General features: G+C 43.5%; 2 protein-coding genes across 4 annotated transcripts in view; one reads left to right on the forward strand and one right to left on the reverse strand.

The window, feature by feature from the left end:
- On the forward strand, positions 1–1,445 carry LOC123181022 (uncharacterized). Its single transcript, XM_044593232.1, has 5 exons — positions 1–176; positions 257–374; positions 449–698; positions 787–930; positions 1,023–1,445. Exons 1-5 carry the CDS (start codon positions 88–90, stop codon positions 1,145–1,147), a joined length of 726 nt encoding a protein of 241 aa, XP_044449167.1. The 5' UTR covers positions 1–87; the 3' UTR covers positions 1,148–1,445.
- Positions 1,333–27,583, reverse strand: part of LOC123181021 (UDP-glucose:glycoprotein glucosyltransferase) — a 27,505-nt gene continuing 1,254 nt past the window's right edge. Inside the window, exons 2-37 of one of the 3 annotated variants that reach the window (XM_044593228.1) lie at positions 26,987–27,364; positions 26,748–26,901; positions 25,430–25,601; positions 24,479–24,552; positions 24,286–24,382; positions 24,066–24,178; positions 23,787–23,902; positions 22,750–22,807; positions 20,554–20,706; positions 20,033–20,131; positions 19,789–19,923; positions 18,784–18,852; positions 11,952–12,040; positions 11,692–11,854; positions 11,345–11,479; positions 11,163–11,268; positions 10,979–11,073; positions 10,776–10,888; positions 10,425–10,635; positions 9,337–9,405; positions 8,630–8,775; positions 7,968–8,069; positions 6,943–7,090; positions 6,078–6,134; positions 5,875–6,005; positions 5,694–5,782; positions 5,312–5,625; positions 5,129–5,236; positions 4,475–4,536; positions 4,005–4,107; positions 3,764–3,922; positions 3,497–3,637; positions 3,334–3,377; positions 3,146–3,260; positions 2,022–2,174; positions 1,333–1,929 (exon numbers count right to left, since the gene is read on the reverse strand). In XM_044593228.1, the coding sequence (XP_044449163.1) occupies positions 1,750–1,929; positions 2,022–2,174; positions 3,146–3,260; positions 3,334–3,377; positions 3,497–3,637; positions 3,764–3,922; positions 4,005–4,107; positions 4,475–4,536; positions 5,129–5,236; positions 5,312–5,625; positions 5,694–5,782; positions 5,875–6,005; positions 6,078–6,134; positions 6,943–7,090; positions 7,968–8,069; positions 8,630–8,775; positions 9,337–9,405; positions 10,425–10,635; positions 10,776–10,888; positions 10,979–11,073; positions 11,163–11,268; positions 11,345–11,479; positions 11,692–11,854; positions 11,952–12,040; positions 18,784–18,852; positions 19,789–19,923; positions 20,033–20,131; positions 20,554–20,706; positions 22,750–22,807; positions 23,787–23,902; positions 24,066–24,178; positions 24,286–24,382; positions 24,479–24,552; positions 25,430–25,601; positions 26,748–26,901; positions 26,987–27,364 (4,651 nt within the window). In that variant the 3' untranslated portion in view covers positions 1,333–1,749. The remainder of the gene's footprint in view (positions 1,930–2,021; positions 2,175–3,145; positions 3,261–3,333; positions 3,378–3,496; positions 3,638–3,763; positions 3,923–4,004; positions 4,108–4,474; positions 4,537–5,128; positions 5,237–5,311; positions 5,626–5,693; positions 5,783–5,874; positions 6,006–6,077; positions 6,135–6,942; positions 7,091–7,967; positions 8,070–8,629; positions 8,776–9,336; positions 9,406–10,424; positions 10,636–10,775; positions 10,889–10,978; positions 11,074–11,162; positions 11,269–11,344; positions 11,480–11,691; positions 11,855–11,951; positions 12,041–18,783; positions 18,853–19,788; positions 19,924–20,032; positions 20,132–20,553; positions 20,707–22,749; positions 22,808–23,786; positions 23,903–24,065; positions 24,179–24,285; positions 24,383–24,478; positions 24,553–25,429; positions 25,602–26,747; positions 26,902–26,986; positions 27,365–27,583) is intronic. The other 2 variants (XM_044593229.1, XM_044593231.1) reach the window with 2 other exon arrangements.

The raw sequence follows: 27,583 nt of genomic DNA on the forward strand, positions 1-27,583 counted from the left end.
AGTCTAGTCCAGTCCAGTACAGCACTCCTACTCTACGAGAGAAAGGAGAAAGGAGAGAGACGAGGACCAAAATCTTGGGGAGGCGGAATGAGAAAGCAGAATAAGAAGACGTACCCGAGCAGGATCCGATCGTCCGGCGGCCAGACCACCCTACAATCGTTCCTCGTCAAGCCCAGGTGGAGGAGAATCTTTTCCTCTTCCGAAATTTGCTCCATCTTGGATCTCAACCCTTGCCTTCGTTTCTTGGATCCTCCAGAGTCGCCGATGGGGAACCAAATCCCTACCCGCCGGTAGCGGAGGACGATGAGATTCCGAACTCCCCGCCGGCGCCGCCGAAGCGGGAGATCGTCAGGGTCACCAACAAGACCATCAGGGTACCAATCAATCTGCCCTTGTTCTTCCCATTGCGTCACGCTTCTCCGTTCTTGATGGCGGCGGGACCTGGCAGGAGAAGGCGAGCGCGTTCTCGTCGGTGGGCTCCTCGGCGAAGCGCGGGGCCGACGCGGGCGCTCTGGACCCGGCGGTGTTCAAGCGGTTCAACGGCTCGTCGCCCCCAGCGGCGAGAGCCGGCGGTGGCGCCGCTGCTGCGGAGGCGGGGGGCGACGCGGACGACGGCGATGGCGGCGTCCGGCTCGACGTCGAGGACATCGCGGCGGGGGGCCGCCGCTGGGAGTCACGGAAGCGGAAGAGCCCCTTCGGTGCGTGCGCCCTCCATTTGCAGAGTTGCTCTTCATGCTACTACTAGTTTGTGAGACACGGCACTGATCTCACTCGCCTCTTCCCTAGGAGGCAACGAGGGGCGCACGAGCAGCAACGCCGGGCACGTGGTGGTGCTCGGGGACAACCCGAAGCCGAGGCCGCCGGCGACGAGGAGGGGGAGGGGAAGGCTCGCTGGCCGCGGCGAGGGCAGCCGTGGCCTGTACAACCACTGTAAGATCTCTCGCCGAATTCATTCTGCATCCAGTAAACGCACGGCGGGGAGCCATGAGCTGAGCTGATTGCTGCCTTTGGTTGCCTGCCAGACGCGAGCGGGGGCGGTCTGTGGCAGGGCGAGCAGGAGGGCGTCGACGGCGAGGAGGTCGGGTGGACCGAGGACATGTGGGAAGGCATGGGCTCCATCACGCTCGGCGGCATGGAGTGGCACTAGCTAAGCTTCAACAGCCGCCGCAGAGCTTGCATTCGACTCGAATGTCAGGCAGACCCCAGTTTGCAAGTTATGATGTGTAATGTAAAATTCCATGAAACCAGTCCAGTTTATTCAAATTCTAGACGACATTATCCTGCGTTAAAATGTTCCTGCAATTCATTATGTAAATAAGATGGAACGCAGAGTTGAAAACAGCAGTCACTTTGGAGAATGGCTCGTAAGATCAATCATGTCAAAAATTTCCAAGTACATTCTCTCGACCATCAATCAGATGCCAAAAATAGTTTACGGCGCCTCATGGGAAACATACTCGTAAAGTACATAAATTGTTGACTGTTACAATGCTTTCTTGCTGTAGATTACTAGACCCCCTATCCCTACGGGATTACGGGTGTATCAAAAAGCTTTACTGATGTTGAAGAGTTCTTCAGGGACGCAGTCAGTATGCCCCGGCCTTTGGGGTATGGCCCGTCTACAATTGGTTTGGTACCTGTGCCTGTGCTTGGTTATCCTCTGCACCATGTTTTCTGCTGGGGCATTCAGACCAGCAAGTATATTTTTGTTCTGTTCTGAAAATGATCAAGCTAGGTTTCAGCTGGTGCTCATAGCTCGTCTTTCGCATCCTGGCTTGAGTCGTCATGGTCAGGCTTTGGTGCATCAGACTCAGAGGATGGGGGAATGGCCTCTGCAATCTCCTCCACATTCTCCCCCAAGATGCGCGCGGTGAAGTGCCTAGCTTCAGCATCAAAATCAACCCACTCTGGAACTATTCTCTTAGCACCCTGGAGAGTGCGAGGAAAATATTATGAATAGCCAAACCTTTAGTGCTACACTAAAGCAATAGGGAACAGATCATGGCAAATCACAATTTTACCTGAAGCTTTGGTTCCTTTGTCATTGGATTGTTGCAAAGATCAATGGTCTTTGCTTGTGCCTTTGTGGCATTTCCGCACCAAGATTCACACCATAGCCATTCTTGCGGGAGTGAGAATATGGGCACAGTATGTTGAGCATAATTTGGGAGATCCTGGATAAAAGTGCTACAAGTAAGCATTGCACTCATCTTCACTTGTATGACTATTTTGTAGTCTCGAGCTTGGTTCTACATACAGCATTCTACTGTTGGAAACAGAAACCAGCTCATCCCGATGCAAGTTGAAAATGGTAACCACTAGAAAAATATTGCACCTATATTATTATTATTATTCGAGCTTCCGTGAATAGAAAGAACTGAGATGGCTACGGAACTCGCCTCTTGCAATGCAGCTTTTTAACTTTCAAATTAAATATTTGAATTATCAATAATTGATCTGAATATGAAACCCATTTGAGCGAGAGTAGTACTAGGATGGGCGACCTCTTGGGAAGTCCTCGTAAAGGGTTCCATATATAAGGGTTGTGATAGGCTTGGCGAGCCAACGTAAAAACTAGCCAGTCCTTTGGGTATGAAACCCATTTGGGCGAGAGTAGTACTAGGATGGGTGACCTCCTGGGAAGTCCTCGTGAAAGGGTTTCATATCTAGCCTACCCCAACTTGTTTGGGACAAAAGGCTTAGAAGAAGAAGAAAGAAGGACTGGAGTATCACCAAAGAACTAGCTATGAACAGGGGGGCGTGGAAGCTTACTATCCATGTGCCAGAACCATGAGTTGGTTGCGAAATCTGATGGGTTTCACCTCTAGCCTACCCAACTTGTTTGGGACTAAAGGCTTCGTTGTTGTTGTTGTTGTTGTTGTTGTTGTTGAATTATCAATATAAATTCAATTAAAAAACGATAATTGCACATATACATATTGCGCGAAATCATGTTTGAATCAAATAATGAAGTTATATCTTTCAAGATTGGGCCTTGGGCCTTTCCAAGAAATCCAGTTCATCAGCAACTTGAACTCTGGTCTGTAGACTGTAGCAGTGAAGCCACTAATCATGCAGCACTGGCCTGTGAGGCTGTGACCCACTCCATCAAATGTTACGCGTAAAGGGGAACAAATAGATGTACCTGATCAAGGTTTGAGAGACTATTGGGGTCCTTGCTGAGTGTTTCATAAACAACCCGTAGATTGTCCCCAGCAGCAGTTTGTCGAAACTTGGCCAAATCAACAACATAAAGGGCACTGAAACAACGATCATGTTACAAAATAACAGCAATAATCTATTTAAGCGTACTTGACGCAACAGGTCACCAACCTGATATGGTATGGCCTTCCTCGCAAATGATCTTTCCAGAAACCCTTCAAACACACGGGGAAAAGAACAGGAGTCAGCAGACAACTTGAGAACATCTTCAACCTGCCATGAATATAATCTGATCTACAGCAGTAGTATTGTTTGTGCTAAGTTGGTAACTAACTTGTTTCCAAAATCGGTAGCCATCCATCTCCTTGTTGTTATCACAGAACGGAGTATACGCAAGGGGACGGCCCTTCAGATCCATGTCATACAGTTCTCCCATGTCTGTTCTCACAATTTGATCAGCATCAACAAAAATAACCTATTTACAAAGCATCAGAAAAAGAATATCGTTAGAACTCAATCAGGCTATAACTGCTTCTACCTACTGAAGAACATGGTTACATGAAGCAGGATCATAAGGTAATTGTAATATAGACAAAAGTACCTTCCTCAGCGAAAGTGGAAATATAACATCCAGAAACAAGATTTTATATGCCCATATAATTCGTTGCTTCTCTTTCTGTTTGTGCAACCATGTTGGCCATTTATACGTGATAAGCTCATACTCGAATCCATATTCCAGAGCCATGTGGGGTATGACATCCTGGCAGGATTACTGGTTAGATAACAGCAAAGACACCTTCCATCTGCTCATTAATTAATCGACTCAAAAGCAGCTCATTTACCTTGAATTGTGGAGATAGATAATTCTTTATGAACCAAAATTTCACTGGCCTTTCTGTTTTCTTTAAAACACTCAAGATCATAATTTTTAGGAAACGCTCGTACCTGCAACATGAAAATTTGCAGCTAAATCACATGTTCTCAAGTCAATACCTTTCGGTATGATATTCTTCCAAGAGTAAAATGGTGTATGATGTGTAACTAGGATTTGCTGCAGCAACATTAGAATAGAGTGCAAGAATAGCTGTTTGTGCAGTATACAGAATACTGCAAAAAGCATGTGTTATTCTAATAACGACAGCAAGTAGTTCAAGGAAAAGAAAGGCAACAGTGCTAGCAACTAACACACAACATGGCTCTCAACGTTAATCGCATAAGTGAGAAGTGTCAGCACGATAAACTATAACCAACAATGAACAGCATAGGCATCCACAGAGAATGCAATTCATATTTTCACGAAATGGGCACTTACAGATGACCAGAAGCAACAGAAAAAATGTTAATTGTCTCCCCTTGTCTTGCATCCTTAAGGTCCTGAATAGAAGTGCAAAGCAAAACTGTTGGATTTTCTCTAAGCAACAAATGTGGAGTATGTAACCAGTAACATAAGATACAAACATGCATGAACTAGCCTGTAACTTTTACATGTGGAATCATTATTCTACTCAAATTCCTACATATGCGTATTACAGAAAATATCTTCATCGGCATTAGCAAGAGCAAAGGTGTAACTAGGAACAGTTCCATGATACCTTTCATCAAACAGATAGTCAGACTTCCTAACAAAGTTCAGTTTTCCCAAGTGTTTTAGGTGTTGGTATGCGCAGTGTAATTCCCTTTCAGTAAAATCAAATGTGCAACATAATCTATGTTTTCAGAAACTATCTCATTCTTTCAGTCGTGTTTTTCCCCAAGGAATCACTGTACAGTTTATAGGCTGGTCTAGAATCCCTAGCAAAGTACTTCCATACATAACACTAGAGTAGAACTCTACACAATATTCCTGGAAGTTTTGGGTGCACCCCAGCAAGAAAATCATGAAAAATTGGACAATCAAATTTTCCTAGACCAAAGCTTGTTTCTGTAGCCTGATCGGAATAACATGCAGTGGAATTAAATAACTCACAGAAGAAATACTAACAGTGTTTTTCTCAGCTTTCTTTTTTAATGAGGCATCCCCACTAATGAAACTAGAAGCCCATTTCAAAAGGTTGGTATTCCACCCTTTATTATCCTGCATTAAAAAGCATTTAGGAAAAAAGAATGTCTAGAATTGATATGTTTTACAACTAAATTAATAAAAACAGACCGTCTTTTCCTGGACATGGTTGTCATCATCAGCATTTAGCAAGTCCTCATGCTCCTTGCCCTTTTTCTTTTGCACTTCAATATGTAAAAGTTTGCCCCTCAGGCTATCTATGGCAATGAGTTTCGAAGGTAACTCATACAAATCAGCACTGCGCCCAGGAGCGAGTTGTAGGTACCACACCCCCGGGGAGACTTTCATCTGCCAATATCCCAAGTTGGACATGACAAGTGTGTCTACCAGGTGTGGTCTTTGTTTGGTGCCAAGGATAAACTGCAGACCACGAGGAGGTTCTCGATCCTTTTCCATGCAATGACCTGAAAAACAAATTATGTTCACTAAATAATCCACCACAATCAAAGAGATGATTATTAAATGATCATACCTGTAAGAAGAAGTGCTTCAAGTTCATATACTGCTTGCAATGTCCTAACATCACCGAGATTCTCCAATAGAATGTTATCCAGATCATGGCTGAAACACAGAAAACGACCACAATAATGTGATTAGACTCTACTGTAGAATATAAATTCTCATATTTTCTTAATACTTGGTGGCTGGCTTACATGGCAACGACAGGCTCAACAAGCCAGGGCTCAGGAACATCGATGTTCATTGTAAGTGTTTTAGATAGTGGCATGTTTGAGAAGAAAGCTTTAGGTCCATGTACAGAAAAATCTGTACTGCTAAAATCATCCTGCATATCAAATGGTCAAGCATCATTGTAGGCAGTGGGGACGTTCTGGCTAGTAAATATGTGTACTCTTACCATCGACGGAAGAACAAATCTGTAGTAGTTCTTTAAAGGAAGATCCGCAAGAGAACTCTGAAAATAATCAGAAAATGTTAGCATGAAATTTGTAGGATTGCAGCTAGCACAAGCTCAAGAATAGAAGCATTTCCATCCATGATCCACCTAGACATACTAATAAGGCTTCAAACAATACAGCACACAATAGTTTCTCTACTCATATACTTAAATTTCAAATAGAGATGGTAAATCATACTTTACGATTAATAGGATAAACAAAAAACATGAGAAAAAAATTGCTCATGGAGATGAACTGATCATGATTTAATGAAGTCAAGACGCACAAAGAACTGAATAATTAACAGGATAAAAACAATTGTTTTACAGGGCTGTAGTCACTACAGATGCATACCAGACTAATTTTTGCTATAGTTGAGGCATGTCATTGCAATAACATGAAATTGTGCATCTTATAAAAATATGATTACGTACAATGATGAACGAATCATGCCAGCAAATCTCTAGCTAGTGAAGTTGGTTAAAATGTTCCAATTGTTGAACTGAATCAATTGATTGCAAGTATGACCACAGCCAGATAGCTCAAGAACAGAGATAGGCCTCTGGACTATTAAGGTGCATCATCTAACCTTGGCAACAACTGAGTCATTTAAATGACTATAATTAGTTAAAAGACTAAATGTGTTCAGTAGCCTCGACAGGTAGAAAAAGATCAGATGCCCTGTTAGACTAGTTGGTTCATTTCTCATACTGATATTTCAGAACTTCAAAACAATAAAATTACCCAGCAGCAGTGGGTACAGATATCAATTAATTTTAGATGCAGAACATATGCTAACTGATAACAACGATAAAATATACATACAATTGGATTAAGGACAATTCTCATGCTCGGCTGAATCTGTTGAGAGAGAATGCGTAGAAGTGGAGAAAGTTTTTGCCCAGCAGGACTTAGAGGATCAATGACAGCATCAATGTGAACACTTGAATTCATACTATTCAGCTTAATTGCACTGCATGATAGAGAACAAAATGAGATCAAACTGTCTGAAGTTATTTATCATAAATCCAAGAATAGTCCAAGTTTTAAGTAGGTTCAAGTGAAAACTCAGTTCTTGCAATTTGCAGTTAGCTAAACAGGGACGCGACATGCATTTGAGCCTAGTGTGTGTGACTACTTTGTGTTTATCTTCATAGCTTTCAAGTTGAAAGCTCCTTGCATATATCTATAAATCATAAATGCGATGGGTGACTTAAGAATTAAGACCCAACATTTTGTGTTTGTCTTCATTGCTTTCAAGTTGAAAATTCCTTGCATATATAGATAAATCATAAATGTGATGGGTGACTTAAGAATTAAGACCCAAGCTCAAAACAGTTGAATAAAGTTTGAACATACTCCTAGCCTTTCAAATCATAGCATCAGCATATATTATTATTAAAACAACGAAGTTGCAAAACCCAGCATGACAGCATAATATCTGGCCATGATATTGACAAATGAATGGGATGGATTAGTTAAAATATGAAACAGGATAGATGAAACTTGTGTTCGCACACATTATTTCTTCTGGCATGCACATTAAACTGCAGGCAGCAAGAAATACTTACACCCAGTAATTTCAAACGAGATAGTTTAAGACTTTAAAGTAGGATTATTACTCCAAGCTAAAATGATCCATGACGAGGTAAATTTCTCACTGACGATTCCAGAGTTAGTCAGAAACTATCTGTAGCCAAGTTATAAGTTCCTTCCTAAAGTGTAGTTTTAGTCAATAGAAGGTCAGTTGTAGTGCAGAACAATGGCCAGAATGTGTAATGTGCCTAGTACCTCATAGCAACATATATTCCAGCAGAATGTTTATACATGTAAAAGAAGAGGTAGTTTACCTGTATTCCGCATTTAAAATTTCAAAATGGGCTCTTTCAGATGGCCTTTCACGTATAGACATTGATGATGAGACCAACATGGTAATATCGCTGTAGAATTTGCTGCAAATAGGATGCAAAAGTTAGGATTTTTAAATAAAAATGGAAGGTTTTAGCATTATATCTTTATTATAAGCCTTTTGGATATAACTATTCCTTCAGGCACATATCAGAGCTGAGGCAATGTGTATCTGGAAGCAGCGCAATGCTGCCGTCTTCGACGACGTGCAGCCCAACATTGCAAGCTTGCACGACACAATCAGGCCGAAGCTCGATTGCGGGCGAAAACAGGGGCGGTGGGTCTACTGGTGTTGCTCCTAGTGGCGCCTAGCACTAGTGTAGCGTTGTAATTATGGATTCCGCCCTTCCTTGGGCTTGTACATAACTTTTCTTCTATCAATACATTGAGATGCAAAGCTTTTCGGGTTTAGTCGAAAAATATTACTACTTCAGACGCATAACCTGTTAACTTTTAAATATATATCCGTATTTAGCTGTCATCTAAAAAATGTGCTTATCCAGAGCTTGTCATCTAATATATTAAAAGGGATGAACAGATAAAGGTACTACTACTAGTGCAAATATGTACCTCACACTAATCATTCAAGTGTAAATAATCTTACCTTGTCAGGTAATCAGGGTCAACTCCTGCCCATTCAACCTCCTCAATTATTTCATGTATGTATTTTGTTCGCAACTCATACTCCATAGACTCAAGGAGACCTAAATCTTCGTTTAAAAACGAGTCACCATCATCCACAACAAAAATCTGCAAGGCGGAATAACAGTCATAAACTACAGAAGAAGCTTAGAAATCAGGTGGAAATAACCTTGAGGACACAAACATTCTTATCATCTAGTATACTTATAAGTAGTTGATCCCCACTACTTCTATTTATCTCAACATGCACACATGAAAAATGCTACTTATACTATTTTCTCAACATGCATGAGAAATATTGCTTATATATTATATAAAAAATATACTTTCATAATGTATAATTGTTTATGGATTTGTTCCTGTTTTCCTTATTTGATGCATGCTCAGTCGAGCTCACACTTACTTCTACGCATCAAAATACGTTTTCTGTCTCTTTATTTAATATATATATATGGTTAGTCAGGCTCCCCCCTACTAAAAATATAACAAATTTTATTTGAAGCAACATCAAAGAAATTGATGGGTGAAAGAGTCAAGTTGGAGACCGTGCTGATGACTTATATTGAGACAAAGAGTGAGTATTTATGCATTGCCAGACACCAAAAGGACAAAGACCATGGAACTAGTTTGGACATGAACAGAAACAAAATGAGGGAAACATATTCTTACTCGTCCATTGGTGATCACAGCATTGCTACCGAATTCAAGCCCCAGTTGCCCAAATAAAAAGTCTGACAACTGCACAACCAAATAAATATGTGTGAGAAGTTCTGAACAAATTTGTTAGGAAACTGGCAGAAAAGTATTGACTTGAAAACTGAACATAGGAAAAGATTGTGAATCATTTTTGTGGTTCTTACCGAAAAATTGCCTGTTTACAGTAGGTTACCTTGTACTGTTTTGTCTATTATTATTTTTTAGAGCATGCAGGAGCGCTGCATGTGTGTGTGTGTTAAGGTATAAAGAAATGGGAAAAAATAAACAGTGGTTTTCATATGAAAGGCTAAACTCGTCTTGAACAATGAGTGAGACAGTGGGCAACTGGCACAAAGCAAGTAGTGATGACCTAGTATGCTTGCCATGAGTCCTGAGAGGATGCTATGTAAACAGGATCGACAAGATTAATACTCCCTCCGTCCGGAATTACTTGTCGCAGAAATGGATAGAAATGGATGTATCTAGAACTAAAATACATCTAGATACATCCATTTCTACGACAAGTAATTCCAGGCGAAGGGAGTACTAAAATTTAGTCTGGTTTCTGCTCAAATTTGGGCTCGTCTCTTACAGAAATTGAGTTCATACTGGGGCCAACATCAATTTCAACTCAAGCTTAACTTAAATAGATACCTACAACCAACAAGTACATATGCATTGCAGTTTCTAGGGGCTCTTAAGCTAAAAGCCAAGCACAATGTTACTATGTTAGCCAAGCTAATAGTATTAAGTTATGATGGCTAAAACTTCTGGAAATTCTACAGCTGATATGCTCGTTCAAGCCAAACTCTAGCTACCTCCAATTTCCATAATGGTGAGCTTGACATGATCAATCAATCTCATAGACGAATTAAACTGAGATATGAAATGAGCAGAATAAAAATCAAGTCTTGATAGGGTTTGCTTGAACCCAGCTCAGTCCCTTAATGTATGTTAAGTTTCAAAGACACTTTAAGGCTAAAACTACAAGTACACATACTAACAGTACAGAGAGAGAATTTCACAAAGAGGTCAAGAAAGCTCAGTCCTCAGATGCAGACCTTATCAATCCCTTTGAGAATTGTATCAGCAGAAAAACTTGTAAGCCATGCTTTATAATCATCAACAGGCAAGGCAGTCTCAGCAGCTAAGCTATACACCTTGTCCTTAATAGAGCTAAGCGTATCACCAGCCGCAGAAGAAGCAACCATATGTTGACCTTCATAATATTTGCAGAGCCCATATAGGAAGTCCAGTACCTTTTCCTTGCCACTAGAACAAGATGACTCACAAGATCAGAGACAAGCTTGATGTATTCAATGATGAGAGGAAAGAAAAGGTGATAGACTATACCATTCTGAATCTCTACTTGAAAATGGAAAAAAAGAAGGAAAGAAAAAAGAGGAACAAACCTGAAAGAAGAAATGGTTCTATCAATGATATCCTTCATAAGTAAAATAGTGGAAACACTATCACTGCAGGCATAAAGTAGTAGACCAACACGAGCTCTATTAGACCCGTCCATCTGCATCATGTTGAATAAAAAGACATAATCAGAAGAAAACAATATAAATAGCATGTTAGAATAGGCATGATAGGCAATTGCTTCATCTACCAGATAACGTATGGCTTCGTGAAGCAACTTGGTCCCGGTCACCGAAGAAAGATCAACAGCAAGTAGATGAGTTACGGGCTTCGCATCATCTCTGGCTGCAAATAGATTTAACAAATACATTTCAACACCAGCGAACTTTGACAATAGATGACAAGGTACAGGCACAGAATAGTAGGAAGCATACTTCCATGGGAATGTAAGTAGCTGATATCATGAAGTACAGAATCTTCCTGGTGATACGATGCAAATAGCGAGACAAATCTCTTCTTCTCTGTGCTCTTGCCAGTAATCTGAGGGTAAATATTATATGGTTAAGTAAATCGAGAGCCAATGCCGCCACAGTTTTTTAGGAATATTGGTACTTACCGATGGGTTGTACCGCTTGTAACTACTTTCCGACAAAAATTTCTCCAAAACATCTGTATGGGACTGTATATGCCCATAATAGACCTGTTCTTGTATCCTAGGAAGCTCATCGTTCATAGCATTCATGGTCGCGTCCTTTAGAATATAAGAGTAGTAAAAAGGCACCACATTAGCTACTAGCTATTGCTTCAGCATTTTTGTGTAATTTCCGTAGTACCAACGAATTTACTGCTGTTAAAGAAACATTCTAATGTAGAAAAGATGAATTTACCGTCTTAAATTTATATATTATAGGCTTGACGCTTCTCCAATTTTGACAATTTTTAAGTTATATAGCCAATTATTACCTCATTAGGTTCATGAACGAGTCCATTCATCAATAAACAACACTGGAGCTTATACAAGCCCAGTTTGTGAACAAAACGAGAATTTTCGTCAGCCTCTTGCTTGTACAAGTTCTCCTTTTGCAACTTTAGCAGCACATCCTGAGGGTGAGATTTTGCACCTGACCTGCACATTACAAAATACAAGTAACATAAGTAAAATACACTGATTCTGTTTGGGCATTTAGAACCAACAATATATAAAATTTAGTGAACATGCTTACAATAATGAATCAACAAATGCTTCCTCCACATGATGAACTTCTACGGGCTCTTCACTATAGTCATCGCCACCATTCCTCAATCTATGTATCTGAACAAGAAAACATCACTGCACTTCAGCTATATAAAATTCAGGATATCTACAGACAGAGTATCGTTTGGCGGCCAGATTATTAACCAAAAAGGATACAAAGGTTATGATCATGGTAATTTTAACCATATAACGACAAGTTTCAAGTTGTAACACGCTTCAGTTACCTTGTTGAAGGGAACAACGAAAAACATCCAACATGACCCTAAAGTTATGCCATTATATTCTAATTTCTAAGAAGCTATGCCTGACATAAGTCCATCACCCATCGCAAAAAATTCTGAAGAAACAAATATATAGCTATGCAAAGGAATCATTGACAGGATATATGGAACAAATCTCAACTTTTAGTTTCAGCGATAAAATCAGGAAAGAACTATGTCAGCAAAATAAATCAACGCAATGCAGGAGCCTGGTCTACATTTTTTAGCTTTGCCATTTCAGCCTAATGAGATCGAGAATCTGCAATATTAATGCTGGTTTCAGTACTCGTAGGAAGATATGTAATGATGCAAATTTGGATCCTTGAGGGTACCCTCCAACCCTCCTTAGTTCAACTAAATAAATTAAATTTTCAGAATTCACATATTTTTTAAATTTTAGTTCATTTGATTGAACTAAGTAGGGTCGAAGGGTACCCTAAAGGTTCCAAATTTGCAAGCCTAAAGATATGGAATGAAACCACTACAAACAGTAGCGTGGCGTGCTCAAAACAAGCACTGATCTAGTAATACAACAAAAGATGTATTCCGTTGAGAAGGAGGCAGCAGGTGGCACGGACTGATGGAAGCAGCCAGTGGGGGTGAGAACAAAGCTAGCAATGAAAACCCTAGGAGCTGGAGCTAGCAAGCAAGGACGAAGCTAGTGAGAGGGGGGGGGGGGGGGGGAGACCGGGAGAGCACCAGCTGGGGATGAGCCTAGCAAGACAAAGCCAGCAGAGATTGGCGAGGCTAAAACAAAGAAGACGGCGGAGATCAATCAGATGATAGTGGCCGAAAAAACAAGCGGCGCACATGCAATGATGATGGTGGTGGGAGGAGCATCCATTGCTGGCATCAGGAAACCTTAGGCCGGGAGAAAGCCCTAGTTTCCCTCGTATACCTGTTAAAGGATAAGTACATTGCGCACTTTTTCCCATCAGTTATTCAGCCTGAGCTTTTGGGTGAACTGGCTGGTACCCGCGTTTAGACCTGACATAGCCACACATGAGAGGGGATGTTGAAGTATAAGCGCAGCGCCCACCTTTTACCATCAGCTTGAACTTTTGGGTGAACTGGTTGGTGCATGCTGTTGGATAATGAGCAACTTGCTTTACTGAGGGCCAAAGGCCAGAACATATACATGTGTGATAAAGTGCAGAAAAGCCCCTTATACAATGGGGATGTACAGAACGGAACAATACACATCTAACACCCCCCCTCAAACTCATGGTGGATCAACGACACTGAGTTTGGAGAGAAGAAAGCTATGCTGCGCTCGAGTTTGTGCCTTCGTGAAGAAGTCTAACAACTGTAACTCAGAGGGCACATAGTGAAGAGCGAGAGTCTGATCCTGCACAGCAGCCCGCACAAAGTGAGCATCCACACCGATGTGCTTGGTGAGCTCATGCTTCACCGGGTCACGCGCAATACTGATAGCACCGGTACTGCCTGACAGTAAGGGAGTCGAGGTAGTAGCAGACACACCAAAATCCTCAAGTAACCACCGTAACCAGATCACCTCAGCCGTCAACATAGCCATGGCTCGCAACTCAGCCTCTGTACTCGAGCGAGAAACTGCAGTCTGTTTCTTTGTCTTCCGGGCAATAAGAGAGCCACCAAGAAAGACACAGTAAGCAGACAGCAAGCGTCGATCAGAGGGATCACTGGCCCAGGTAGCATCAGAATAGGCCTGGAGCTCAAGAGAGCTGGAGCGGGGAAAGAAAAGTCGCTGAGAGATCGTGCCACGAAGATATCGTAGAACGCGGAGGAGGTGACTATAGTGGACAGAGGTGGGAGCTGAAACAAACTGACTCAGGATGTGGACAGGATAGGAGATGTCAGGACGTGTAACAGCAAGATAGACAAGGCTGCCAACAAGGTGACGATAGCGAGTGGGATTAGGAAGAGGGTCACCATCAGAGGCACGAAGCTGAACGTTGAGCTCCATGGGAGTCACAACTGTGCGCTCATCACCAAGAGCAGCGCGAGCAAGAAGATCCTGAATATATTTTTCTTGGGAGATGTAGAATCCATCAGAGGTCGAGGAGATCTCAATCCCAAGAAAATAGCGAAGTGGACCAAGATCAGTCATGAGGAACTGATCGCGAAGGCGAGCCTTAACAAACGCAATGTAGTCAGAGTCGTCACCAGTGATGATCATGTCATCAACATAGAGAAGGAGAAGAGTCCGACCACGAGGAGACGTGTGAACAAACAACGCGGGATCATGATCACTGGGCAAGAACCCAGCGGCAGTCACCACAGAGGCAAAGGCTCAAACCAGGCGCGAGGGGCCTGTTTAAGGCCATAGAGGGAGCGGCGAAGTCTACAGACCATACCATCAGGAGCATAGTACCCTGGTGGTGGCTGCATATAAACCTCCTCACGCAACTCGCCATTGAGAAAAGCGTTCTGAACATCAAGTTGAGAGATGGACCAATGACGAACCGAAGCCACAGCAAGGAGAGTGCGGACAGTGGTCATGTGGGCCACAGGAGCGAATGTCTCATCATAATCGCGGCCCTGCTCCTGTTGAAAACCACGGGCCACAAGACGAGCTTTGTAACGCTCAAGAGAACCATCGGAGCGAGTCTTAATCTTGTAGACCCACTTGCAAGTGATGGGACGAACACCGGAAGGGAGAGAAACCAGATCCCATGTGCCAGAGCGCTCAAGGGCAGCAAGCTCTTCGGCCATCGCAAGCTGCCATTCAGGTTGAGTCATGGCAGTCCGATAGGAAGTGGGCTCAGCAATGACAGAGAGACCGTACCGATCAGGAGAATAGCGATCAGGCGGGGGGCGAGGCCGAGCACGGAGGTTATGAACCGGGGAAGGCGTGAGTGGAGGTGCACCAGAGGGAGAAGGTGCATCAAGGGAAGCATCCTCAGTACGAGGGCGGCGAGTATAGTGGAGAGGAAAAGGTGAGAGAGGGCGACGGACTGGAGATGATGGTGGAGAGGCGGAGGAGTATGGGGAAGAGGGTGTCGGTGGTGAAGGAGAGTGAATGAGGGATGCCGAAGGAAGAGGTGAAACAGGTGGCACATAGCAGGGTGTACCGGGAAGGAGAAGAAAAGAAATATCGTCGAGAGAGAAGCTCGAGGAAGAAGGCCGTGGGTAGTAAGAACGAGACTCGTCAAAAGTCACATCACGCGAGATGCGCAAGCGACGCCCAACAGGATCCCAACAGCGATAGCCCTTGTGCTCATCACTGTAGCCAAGGAAAACACACTCAACCGACTGAGCAGTCAGTTTGGTACGTTCTCGCGGGGCAAGAAGAACATAGCACACACATCCAAACATACGGAGAGATGAGTAGTCAGGAGAACGACCAGTGAGACACTCCATAGGAATACCACCCTGCAGTGCAGTCGAGGGCTGAATGTTGATGAGATAGGTGGATGCAGAAACAGCCTCAGCCCAAAAGTGGGATGGAAGGGAAGCGGCAATCATCAACGCACGAGCCGTCTCAAGCAGATGACGATGCTTGCGTTCGGCAACGCCATTCTAAGCATGAGCACCAGGACATGAGAACTGGGCAAGAGTGCCCTGTTCCGCGAGAAAACCATGCAACAGCTGAGAGATATACTCTCCAGCAGAGTCAGCACGAAAAGTACGAATAGGCGTGGAAAACTGGGTATGAACCATGGCAGCAAAATGTTTGTATATAGAGAGAACCTCGCTACGAGATTTCATGGAGTAGAACCAAGTGTAGCGAGAGAAATCATCAATAAACAACACATAATAACGATGACCACCTTTCGAATCAAAGGGAGCGGGACCCCAGACATCAAAATGAACTAAGTCAAAAGGGCGCTGAGATACCGACTCACTGGTAGGATAAGGTAACTGGGTCTGTTTGCCAAGTCTACAACCATTACAATGTAAAGAAACATCTCCGGATACAGACCCTAAGAGGCCCTGACGCACTAATGATGACAGGCGAGAGCCACAGATGTGACCAAGACGATGATGCCACTGTTGGAAGGACGCAGACGAAGAGGCAGCAAGAGCATGAGAGCTGGCAGAAGTGGTGACAACGGAAGGAACACAAAGCCAGTCAACCTTCCAAAGGCCCTTTGACTCACGGCGCCGGGGGCCAGCACCAATATCAAGAATGACACGACAACCAGAATCAGTCAGTTGGGCAGCGGAAAAAAAGATTCATGGTAAGGCGAGGAACATGTGAAACACTAGGAACAGAAAAGGATGGAGTGGAAAGAATGCCACGACTAGCAACAGGAAGAGGTGTGCCATCGGCGGTAAGAACATTAACAGGCGAATCAAGAGGTCGGAGAGAAGACAGCACGGAAGAATCAGAAGACATGAAAAGAGGCTCCAGAATCCAGAACCCATGAAGATGTACCTGACGGTGTAGATGCCTGCGGTGATGGAGAAGTGGATGCAGTCACAGCAGCAGCGGAACCAGTCGACGAGGAGCCGGAGGAAGCAAGTAGACGCTTGAGGCGTATAATATCCTGGTCAGTGAGTGACGGAGTCGAAGAGGACGCTGGAGTCCCGCTGGGAGAGGAGCGCCTCTGGTCTCGCTTCTTCTGGCAACAATCAGACTCTGGGTGACCTGACCGGGAGCAGTAACCACACAAGGTGTCACGGCGCGGCGTACCCTTCTCAGCATAAGGAGGGCGACTCACCCCCCCCCTGCAGGAGCGGTGAGGCGAGCAGATGACACAGGAGCTCAGGCGGCCAAAACTGATGGAACCACAAGTAACCCAGCAGAGCGAAGGCGGGTCTCCTCAGCACGAAGCTCAGCAAGCACCTCCGAGATAGGAACCCGACCACGAGCAAGCAAGTGAGCACGTCGAGGCTCGAACTCAGAGCGAAGACGAGATAGGAACTCATGAACCCGCTGAAAATCCAAATCGGACCGAGTAGTCTGACAGCAACGGCAAGTTCCACAAACGACTGTCCGAAGAGAGTCAAGCTGACGCCAGATGGCAGAGCACTGTGAATAGAACTCATCGACAGAGGAATCACCTTGCTGGAGTGCGTGCTCCTGACGCACCACCGATAGGTAGAGAGCATCACCAGAGGGCCGATAGCGCTGACAGAGATAAGACCACATCGCTGCAACTGTGCCAAGTCCCATGAACTCCGAAGCAAACTGAGGGAGAACACTCGTAGTGAGAACAGCAGCAACACGAGCATCATCATTGCACCACTGAGTGTAAGCAGACAGATCATCGCGGTACACAGGAAGAGCATCTGAATAAGCAGACATCTGTTGATCATAAGCATCAACTGCAGCAGCATCAAGAGCCTTGGCTTCATCACGATCAGCCTGAGAAGCATCAGCAGCAAGGACTGGCGGCACCGGCGGGATAGGAGCCACGGGAGCAACGGGGCATGGCGGACAGGGGACCTCGCCAGAGAGAACACCCCACAGAAGAAGACCGCGCATATGGATACGCATGAAGCCCGCAAACTCAGCATAGTTGGTGCCATCAAAGATCACTGAGCATTGAGGAACAACTACATAGCCCGAAGATGACATACTGAGATATCCCCTTTGTATCACTCCCTTTTTTTTTGGAAGTCAACGAATAGAGATAAATCTGGATCGAGCAGAGCACGCTGAGGCAGAGACTCGCTCGATGCATGCAGGCGACCGGACGAGGAGAACTCAGCGCGTGGCCCGGCTCGAGAGGAGAAGCAGCACCCAGCTCCCGAACAGGATCGGGCAGCGCAGGCGGGCCCGAGGCCGGCCGATGCTCGCGCAAGGGAAGGAGCGGCGCGGCAGCCCGGCTCGAGCGGAGGGAGCAGTGGCCAGCTCCCGAACGGGATCGGGCAGAGGAGTCGGGCCCAAGACCGGCCGATGCTCGCGCAAGGGAGGAGCGGCGCAGCAGCCCGGCTCGAGAGGAGGAGCAGCGCGCAGGCCGAGATGCGCTGGACGGGGAAGACGAGGCCGAATGGAACGGCCGTGGGCGGCGGATCCGGACGGGACGGATGCGGCGGCGGCGGCTTGAGGCAAGGCAAGCTGAGGCAGGCAGGAATCGATCCGGGGCAGCCGGAATCGAGCCGGGGCGACCGGAATTGAGCAGAAGTGGCCGAAGACGAGGTAGGCTAGGAGGGGGGAGCACGGAGTTGCAGCGTGCAGGAGAGCGAGGGTAACCTAGCATCTGATACCATGTTGGATAATGAGCAACTTGCTTTACTGAGGGCCAAAGGCCAGAACATATACATGTGTGATAAAGTGCAGAAAAGCCCCTTATACAATGGGGATGTACAGAACGGAACAATACACATCTAACACATGCAATTCTACATTTCTACAATACCATGTTATAACTTATGAATAGCACTTTCATCCATTATGTAGCTCTAGACCAAAATGTATAAATGACACAAGGCATGTATGCAAGAAACCCCTTATACAATGGTGATCACACAGCTAATATACACGCGTCTAACAGATAGCAGCGCTGCGAATAATAAAAATGCACATAACCCAGCAACGCAAAAGATTATCAACAGACAGGCTAGAATCTTTAAGTTTATAACTGATTCAAATTTGGTGAGCTCACTCACATCGCTTAGGAATTGGAATGCCAATTGTGTCGAGTATGTCTCCTTGATGTACAAGAAAAGCCTCATTATCTGTACAAAAGAAAATACATTAGTTGGGGGCGCGGTATCAATGGATAGGAGAGCAAGTTTTAGAGAACTATGTCACAGGAATAATGACGCTATGCAATTAAGTAGTCATAATCCAGTGTAAGTTTTAGAGAATTATGTCACAGGAATATAACATAGATTAATAAGTTTTACACTGGCCCAATGTTCTTCCTTTCTAGTTACGTGCTAAGTCCAGCATGTGCCATGTGCTGCACATGTGAAAATAGCATGCACGGAAATGGGGTAGATTAGTTAGTTGATTAGATGGTTAAAGGGATAGGTTATTAGTTGGTTACAAAGTTGTGCTTGAGAGTTTTGAGTGAGATCAAGTTCAGTCCTAAGGGATAAATCAAGCATGCCTATAATGGCTATGGTAACTTACAAGATCAAGCAAAAAGAATTATCCATATCCCATCTAAATTTCATCATCCCAGTTTAGTCTATATCATCATTCTATGAGGGTGTGTAGCCATCCTCTGCAAGGTAGTTATCCCAAATATCAAGTTTACACTAGTATCACCCTACCAGTGTAAGAAAGGAACCTATGTGAAGCTGGAAGACCATATTAATGTTGCTTTAATATATAGTACTTCCTCCGTCCGGAATTACTTGTCACTCAAACGGATGTATCGATACATCCGTTTGAGTGACAAGTAATTCCGGACGGAGGGAGTATGATACAAATCCTTGCTGTCAAAAAGCTGGACATCATGATGATAATATGCAATTGAGTGTAATTATGTGCTTCTATTATTTCATGTACCCAAAAAGCACTAGTAATGACAAGGGCTAGAAAAAGAGAGGTAGAAATTGTCCCAGACATAGGTAGCAATGATGTAAAACCAGTTTGCTGTTGTATACATCCAAGCAAAGAGCTCCCAACAAATCACAGTAATGAAATACAGAAAACATGATTACCAAAGTGGAAGTGTCTTCATCGCTCTTGGATCCATCATTTTCTTCAATAACATTTATGAGTCTAGAAGAGTACATTATGATACCAAACCTTACAGGGACACTATCTTGGTGTAGAGACAGGATTGTGTCAATGGTCTGTAAAGTTTCAAGTGAAATGGAAATACCAAGCCAATAAATGAGCACAGCATAAAGAGTGTGTGAAAAACAAATGCATACTAAGAGAAAAGGTAAGAAAGAGACTAGCCTCTGCACCACAGGCTGAAGCTGGATCGAACACATACACAGCATGGAACAAATTTTTACGGATGTAACGCATCTGACCAGGGTACACTGGCATCAATAGCTACAAAGAAAGAAGTAAAAAAGGAGAGATAATCATTAAAGATTGCAAGTAGTTATGTGATACAATTTAACCAGGGTATGGAGAGGAACAGCCAAATAAATGGTGTATTGCATAGTTAGACCCCCAACAGAGATGGTCAATGAACTTTTCCATAGATGATAGAGAAAACTAAAAAAGTAACAGCATTGCAACAAACCAATAGCAACCATGCTAGAAAAAAATGACAATAAGTGAAACCATGGCGATACTGCTGTTTAAGATATCTTATGGACAAGATTTAAAGACATACATGCAATTCCCTTATGCCCCTAAAGCATGAAAATAATATATTTGAGTTCAAGTTCCTCATTTGACTTGCCACGGAAGCAACGGTCAAATGACAATCTCCGTTCAATATGTTGATAAAAGATAAGTGAACAGACCTCATTGAGGTTGCTTCGCCACCTTTTATACAAGGCATCTTCCTCCAAGTTATTAAGGTAGTGAACATGTGAAGACCGGAAGTCAACGCGGAATGAATTAGATTCTGCTGGTGGCGCTGCTGACAGGATCTTGTGGGCAGCACTTTGAGGCAACTGGCAGGCATTTGATAACAATAGCAAAGTAAATAATAGAACATGCAGGAGAGCTGCCTGTTATTTCATAAGTTGAAGGAAATGTACAGAGGAGAGGGCATAAAGACCCTCGCCTCAAACACACACGCCACACCCACACATACTGAAATAAGCTAGTAAAGGATTGTCACACACACACAAATATACATGCCCAGCTCACGGAGTCCCCAGGCACCAGCCGAACAATCACATGTTCAGAATAGAGGGATATGGCACATCTATTTAATCATTAGCTAGATAATATAATTCTGTTGACCCATAACATGGTAATAATCTAAAAAGTTGAATGTATTAGCATTTGGTAAATATTGGTTATGAAAGGACAGCTGCTGAAATAAAAGTGTCATTCGGATATCGCCAAGAAATACTCCATACAACCTAACTGTGGAGCAGAAATGCTCTGATAGCCTTTTATTTAGTCAAAAACTCAAAATCAAAAGCCAGAAGCTACGATAAGAAAATGTATATAAACAGCAATGCTAAAAAGTATTTGTGGTATAAAGGTTCTAGAATGAGCAACAAAGGTGTAAGTATATAACCCACATATTTCATTCTGCATTTCTACTCGGCATCTCATGTGAAGGCTTCACAAGTCACAAGAAAACTATAAGAGCATCTCCAACAGGCTCCCCCATTCCGCCCCTATTTGCCCGGTCCGGACAAAAAATGACATTCAAAGCACAGTCCCCTCCCCCCTTTCTTTAACCCGGCCCCTCTCCCTCACTCCCATTCTCAACTCTCCACCGCCCACCCAAACCCTAGCGGCCAACCACCACCCCGTGTACCGCTGCGATGGGCCGCCGGATAACCAAGGAGTTGCGGGAGCGCTGCCGGATGGCGTGGCTGCTCGGCACCTTCCCGTCCGATCAGCTGCCGCCCCGACGCGACAGCGGATCGGGCTCCCAACATGGTTGGCCCTGTCCGCGCCCCTACGCCGCCGCCCGTCGCCGGGACCCTTCTCGTCCGCACGATCGTTGTCCTTATCCCGCAGGCATCCTCCTCCAGGTGGCGCCCGCGTCCCTGGACGGGGCTGAATCAAGCTCCGGCGAGGAGGAGGACAACATCAACTGGTCGGACATCGAGAGGGAGGTCAGCGAGCAGCTCTCGGAGGCGCTACAGGCCTCACTGCTCAACACGCCGCCCCCATAGGGCCGCGGCTCCTCTCGTGCGTTGTCGTCCCAGCCGCCACGCCCCCCACCTCCTCGGAGTCAGCGCCTACCCTCCCCGCCGCCGCGAGCTAGTCCTCGACGGCTCAAGCAACTCGTCGCGCGGAGCGGTGTCATCCTCGCAACGCTCGATATCCTTAGCGATGTGGCAGGTAGCGCCGCCGTACATCCTCGCCGACCCGCAGCGTGCTATCGAGTGGGCGCTCGACCACTCGAAGATGACCAAGGAATAGGACGCACGTCGCCACCGGCGGCTCAACACCGAGGCGCTGCGGGAGGGGATCCTCATCTCCGAGCGCGAGGCCGGCCGGCGGACGGAGGAGAAAGCCAAGGCGCTCCGCCACGAGCGTGTCGCCGCAGCCCAGGACGGATGCTGCAGCGACTGGAGCAACGACGACGGCAGCGTTGGCGGCAACGGTAGAACCCAGATGGTGTTGGAGATCCAAGTTCAGTTCATTAGGTAGATTAGAGTGGCTTAGCTAAGTTTTATGTAAATTTGAACTAAGTTTGATGTAAGATATCCGAACTATGTCTGAATCTAGTTTGAAATCGTTTAAATGTCCGGATACCGGGTAAAAAAAATTGGTTTAGCGTTGGGTAACTGCACTCCTAGCAGTTGACGTGTCCGTAGACAATTAGGGGTTGTCTGCTGGGGGATAACGTTGGAGATGCCCTAATCAAGTTGCCCAAACTAGATTTCCTTTTTTCAACAACGAGATTCAACTAGCTTCTCTAATAATATACAGATAGGTGCTGATGCGCTCTCCATTACTAATACTAACAAACAAAAAGAACTAGCCAGGTAACACATTTAATAGTATATTTAAATAAAATTCACCTTTAATCGGATGAACTGATCAGCTAAAGACAATTCCTCACGGACCATGTCCATTAACCTGCCAGATAAATCATAGTTAAATATCTATTTTGCTAGTTATTATATATAATATATTTATGTCAAACTGTAAAATCAATGAGCATTCTAACACAAACAAACTTTTGAAGCTAGTGATGTAATGTCAATTAGAGCCCAAAACCAGAGCAAAGAAAGAAAGAGAAAGGACCAGAGTTAGGAAATACAAAGAGCTGATGGAGAAGGAAGTAGACCAGTAGAGAAATGAAATGAATCCCAAATTGATCTGCTTCAATAATAATAACTATTATACGGTTATGCCAACCCCACTGCAAAACCTAGCAAATCCCTATATGCTACATAAGTGAACCGGAATTGCAACTAGCAAATCACATTGTCTTCATATACTCCCAAAATCATAGGAATAAAAGCCATATTTGTTATGATCTTCTTGACTAAAATTCTCTAATCAGTTGGTTCAATTCTCTAATCAGTTGGTTGCGCACTTGCTCTTTCTTTCTTGTTTGGTTATAGCTGAGTGTTGTTGCAGTTGGCGATATTTGTTATAATCTTCTTGACTAAAATTCTCTAATCAGTTGGTTTAATTCTCTAATCAGTTGGTTGCGCGCGTGCTCTTTCTTTCTTGTTTGGTTATAGCTGAGTGTTTTTGCAGTTGGCGAGGGGCTTATCAAACACAGGATAAATGGTGTATGCCACGCTTTGGGAGAAAACACGACATTTTTCTCTTTGAGTAGCTTGAAGAGCCAAGACACTATTATTTGTACAATCTTCTTTCATTATGATTTCGAAACTGTCACTTGTGATAATGCATGCTCTGTTGCCAGGTTTCTAATGACAAGTAGAAGCAAAAAATTAGTTGCCAGTTGTTGTCAGGATACACTGATTAAAATCCACGTTGGGCGTAACACAAAGGCAAATTAAGTTGACGTTAGCTCATCAAGGTGAGGAAACAAATTAAATAATCAGAAACACCATTATCCAGGAAGTATGGTAGAACATACAGGTAGAGATCAAGATCCTCGATATTAATCAAAGCACCGTTCAAAGCCATCAATGACTTGCCAGGTGGCACCATTCGCTGGTTTGCTATGATTTCATCTTTGATTGAATCGTCAACCTGTACAATATTAAAAAGTTGTTAATAATCTAAACCTGGAACAGTGGAAGTAGTTCATATGAACTTCCTTACAAACAACACCTTTACAAACTCACTTTCTTGCAATGCCATTACTTGTGTGCATAGCTGAAGGTTAAAAGGGAGCTCGAGATATGGCACTTACCTTCATTCGTGATAGTGAAGAAACTACACTTGGGAAATTTTGATTGATTTCCTGCATTGACTGTAAAGGATCTGATGCATGAAGGATCCTCTGTGCTGTTTGATGACCCAAATCTGTAGTGTGGAGAAGAACATATATAAAAGAGGTGCTTCTATGTCATCACATGATGCACAGTTATAACTTGTAGGACAGATAGAATCAAGACAATGGCCAACAATACCTTTGAGTTCCCAAACTTCAAGTGTGTCTGATACTGTTGATGACAATAGATAATCCCTGAAGGACATTATCTCAGCATTTAGCTCTGGCTTGCGTTCCTAGAGAACAACAGACGAGGATAAAAAAAGATGAATACTTTCTCCGTATGCAATAAATAGTCACCATAGTTATTGTTATGACTAAACTAAACGAACCAAAATCTTGGAAAATATGAACCCTCTGACTTCTTGACTGAGGTCCTCAGTTTTAGGATCTTCCAGTGCAACACCTGGAAAAACATAGTAAGGATCATTAAGGTATGAAATTTGTGAGTGTGTGTGTGTGTGTGTATTACGGAAGAACATAATAAAGATCATTAAGATTTGAAATATGTATACATATATATGAAATGTTTTTTCTACAGCCAGGTGTGCCTACTCTCACGTGCCAACTCTAACAATGTAGAGAGTATATAGCGCACTGTAGAGTGCGCGCCCACGATACGACTCTAACAATGTAGAGACTAGAGAGTATATAGCACACTGTGGAGTGCGGGCCACAATACAAAGTATGTAAGGCCACCTAGGTAGTATATAGTTAAGTGGTATGCATTCTTTTGGACATACTCCTTTTTATGTTCGAACATATACGGAAAATGCACTTACAAATGAGTGTGGTTAGGTGATCTTACATACAACCGCTACAGACTCTCTAAGTTGTGACATTCAGCATGTCAATATAACTACACCTGGTTGTAGGAAAAAGGTTTCAATGGAGTGTAGTTACTCCCTAAGGTTTGGCATGTGGGAGTACCTACACTCGGTTGTAGGACAAAGGTTTTAACCCGGTGTAGTTACTCCTACATGCTGAATCTCACACCTTACAAGAAGAGAGAACATATATAGCTGCCAGCTACGATGCCCAGCTCAGCCACCCACCCGTACGCACACAGCATCAAGCAGCCAAAAGACAAAAGGGTTGAACTCGTCTTCCCAACTGATTTATTTCAGACAAAGAGGTGTGTGTAAGTTATTTTTACTTGGTCATTTTCAAGGGGATGCAGCAGATTTACTAGAATCACATATTGGAATTCTTGCTTATTAAGAGCTGAGTGGAGATGAGTGCATGTTCGGTGCAAATAAAACACCTAGCACAAGCAGAGTTACCCTTCTTTATAGCAGTGTCATCCATGGCTTTGTATTCCATGTTTTTTAGGGCGAGTTCCACCCCATAACCACTCAAAGTGACTGCATCTGCAGCACCAATGGAACCACAAAAGCTAGATGTAGCCTGACATCCAGATGGCAGAACAGGGCGCAGTGCATATCTGACTTTTCCCTGAATACAACATATACTATATTAGACATTTGCAGCTTACAGCCAATGCAGCAAAATTAGAGAAGCAAAAGAAGACATAAAATGTAATATGATGGCAAAGAAAACTAGATTAATAAAAACAGAATCAATTTCACCATTAGAATAAGACACATTTGACTATATACAGACATGTTCAAAGTTAAAACCATTACATATGTGGTTGCTGTCCATGAAGAGGTTAATACATATACAAATTATACAGGATCCAAATAGTAGGGTAACCAAGTACTATCACGCAGAGGTTTGACATGATTCATTAAAACAATATATGTTCAGTTGCTCACAAATATTACAATTGATATGACTACATTCATCTAAGTTCTATTACCATGTGGAAGATGAACTTCCAGTTATTAGGACTATCAACTAGAAACAGCAAGAAGCAATAGGCTATCAGTGATTACGAGGCTGTTTGGTTTGTTCACCCCCAAGTTGCCATGACAAACTATTGGCAAGCCATGTATTTTGGTAATTAGATGTACTTGGCAAAGTTGCATAGGCTACTGGTTTGGAAAGCAATAGATTACAAACATTTCCATGCATCAACATGCATGTTACAACATAGAATCATGAACGAGCCGAAGATACTCTGGGACTTAAAACAACCACAGTTATTCTCTACTCTCTATTATCTATGTTAGTGATGTGTGAATAGCAAGGAAATCAACGAGGTACATGCAACTAAAAGAATGGCAGCTACATCTGAAGCTACAGAGCAAATTAAAGAGAAGGTGGAAAGGAATTTAAGGTCCGACATGGAAGCAAAAAAAGGCTGGTGGAAGATAATTCTCTGTTCCTTGATTCAACTGAAGCTGCACAATTAAATATTCGGCTTGAATGATGACTTAAGAGCAAAACCTAGCAAAAAGTGGCTGGTAATACCAAAATCTAGCATAGCGCACTTGGGCTCCAATCCAAAAAGTCCATATGTTGACATGGTAGCTAAGCACTCATTAAAAGTATAGCTCTAACACCATATATATTGATGGGTATTTGATATACAATGCCCCTGTATAAGACCTTGTATCTTACTTTCCATGGTTCATTGTTTTCTCAAGACCTCGGATGCCTTGAAATATACTAGAAAACAAGTCAAGAGTATGTCACCTGCTTTGATGCTTCTGCCAGATGAACATGCAACTCTTTGAAGCATTTTGTCCCAACAGCGCCATAAAATATAGCAACTGGAGCAGTAATATTTGAGCGAGGATATACATGGTCAAAGTCAAATAGTTCAGGTTGTCCAGTGGAGTCCGTAGCTCTGTTCAACATAAGTTCTGAGTTTCAACCCTGTAGCCAGAAGCCCTAAACAAAGTGACTAAGAAATAAAAGATGAAGATGCTTACCCTTTGCCTGATCCCTCGAGCCATTTATGTAGATCATCTGAGTTGAAAAACAGAGTGTTTCCTGTATCTACCCAGCAGCAAGTTCCTTCCACAGCACCGCTGCCAGAAATTTGCTCTAGTGCATCATCTTTGACAGGAACTGAAGATAAAGATTCCTCTGCAAGCTGCTTATAAAGCACTAATCTTGGCGATGCTGATCTAAGTGTAAGAGAAAACTCAAAAATTGAAGCCAGTGGCTCGCTGAGAAATGAGCGAACATCCTCAACAATCTTCTGGGCACAACATTTAGCTGTCAGACATTCAGATCCTTTGTCCAGTTCCTTCCAATGGCCAATAAACTCCCAAAAATAATCCCTCCGTTCTTTTGAAAGCAGTTCACTAATCAAAGTAGTAAACGGACAGGATTAGGTATTTCCAGAAAAAATAACAAGTAACATTGGCCAACAACAACAGTGGTGCAAATATTCATTAGCATGTACTACATTTATCTCTGTTTCCTCATGGAAAGATATTTCTCGATTAGATCTAAAATGTACCAGTACAGCATCTGGCTACATATAATAAATTTGGCTACAATAGCACACAAAGATAGTCTTG

Source organism: Triticum aestivum, chromosome 1D (genome assembly GCF_018294505.1).
Source record: "Triticum aestivum cultivar Chinese Spring chromosome 1D, IWGSC CS RefSeq v2.1, whole genome shotgun sequence".
Classification (NCBI taxonomy): domain Eukaryota; kingdom Viridiplantae; phylum Streptophyta; class Magnoliopsida; order Poales; family Poaceae; genus Triticum; species Triticum aestivum.

Excerpts from the sequence above, each read along its gene's own strand:
- LOC123181022 (XM_044593232.1), top strand. The coding sequence starts at position 88 with ATGAGAAAGCAGAATAAGAAGACGTACCCGAGCAGGATCCGATCGTCC. Across the intron at positions 375-448 it reads TCACCAACAAGACCATCAGG|GAGAAGGCGAGCGCGTTCTC; the intron begins GTACCAATCAAT and ends GGGACCTGGCAG. Across the intron at positions 931-1,022 it reads CCGTGGCCTGTACAACCACT|ACGCGAGCGGGGGCGGTCTG; the intron begins GTAAGATCTCTC and ends GTTGCCTGCCAG.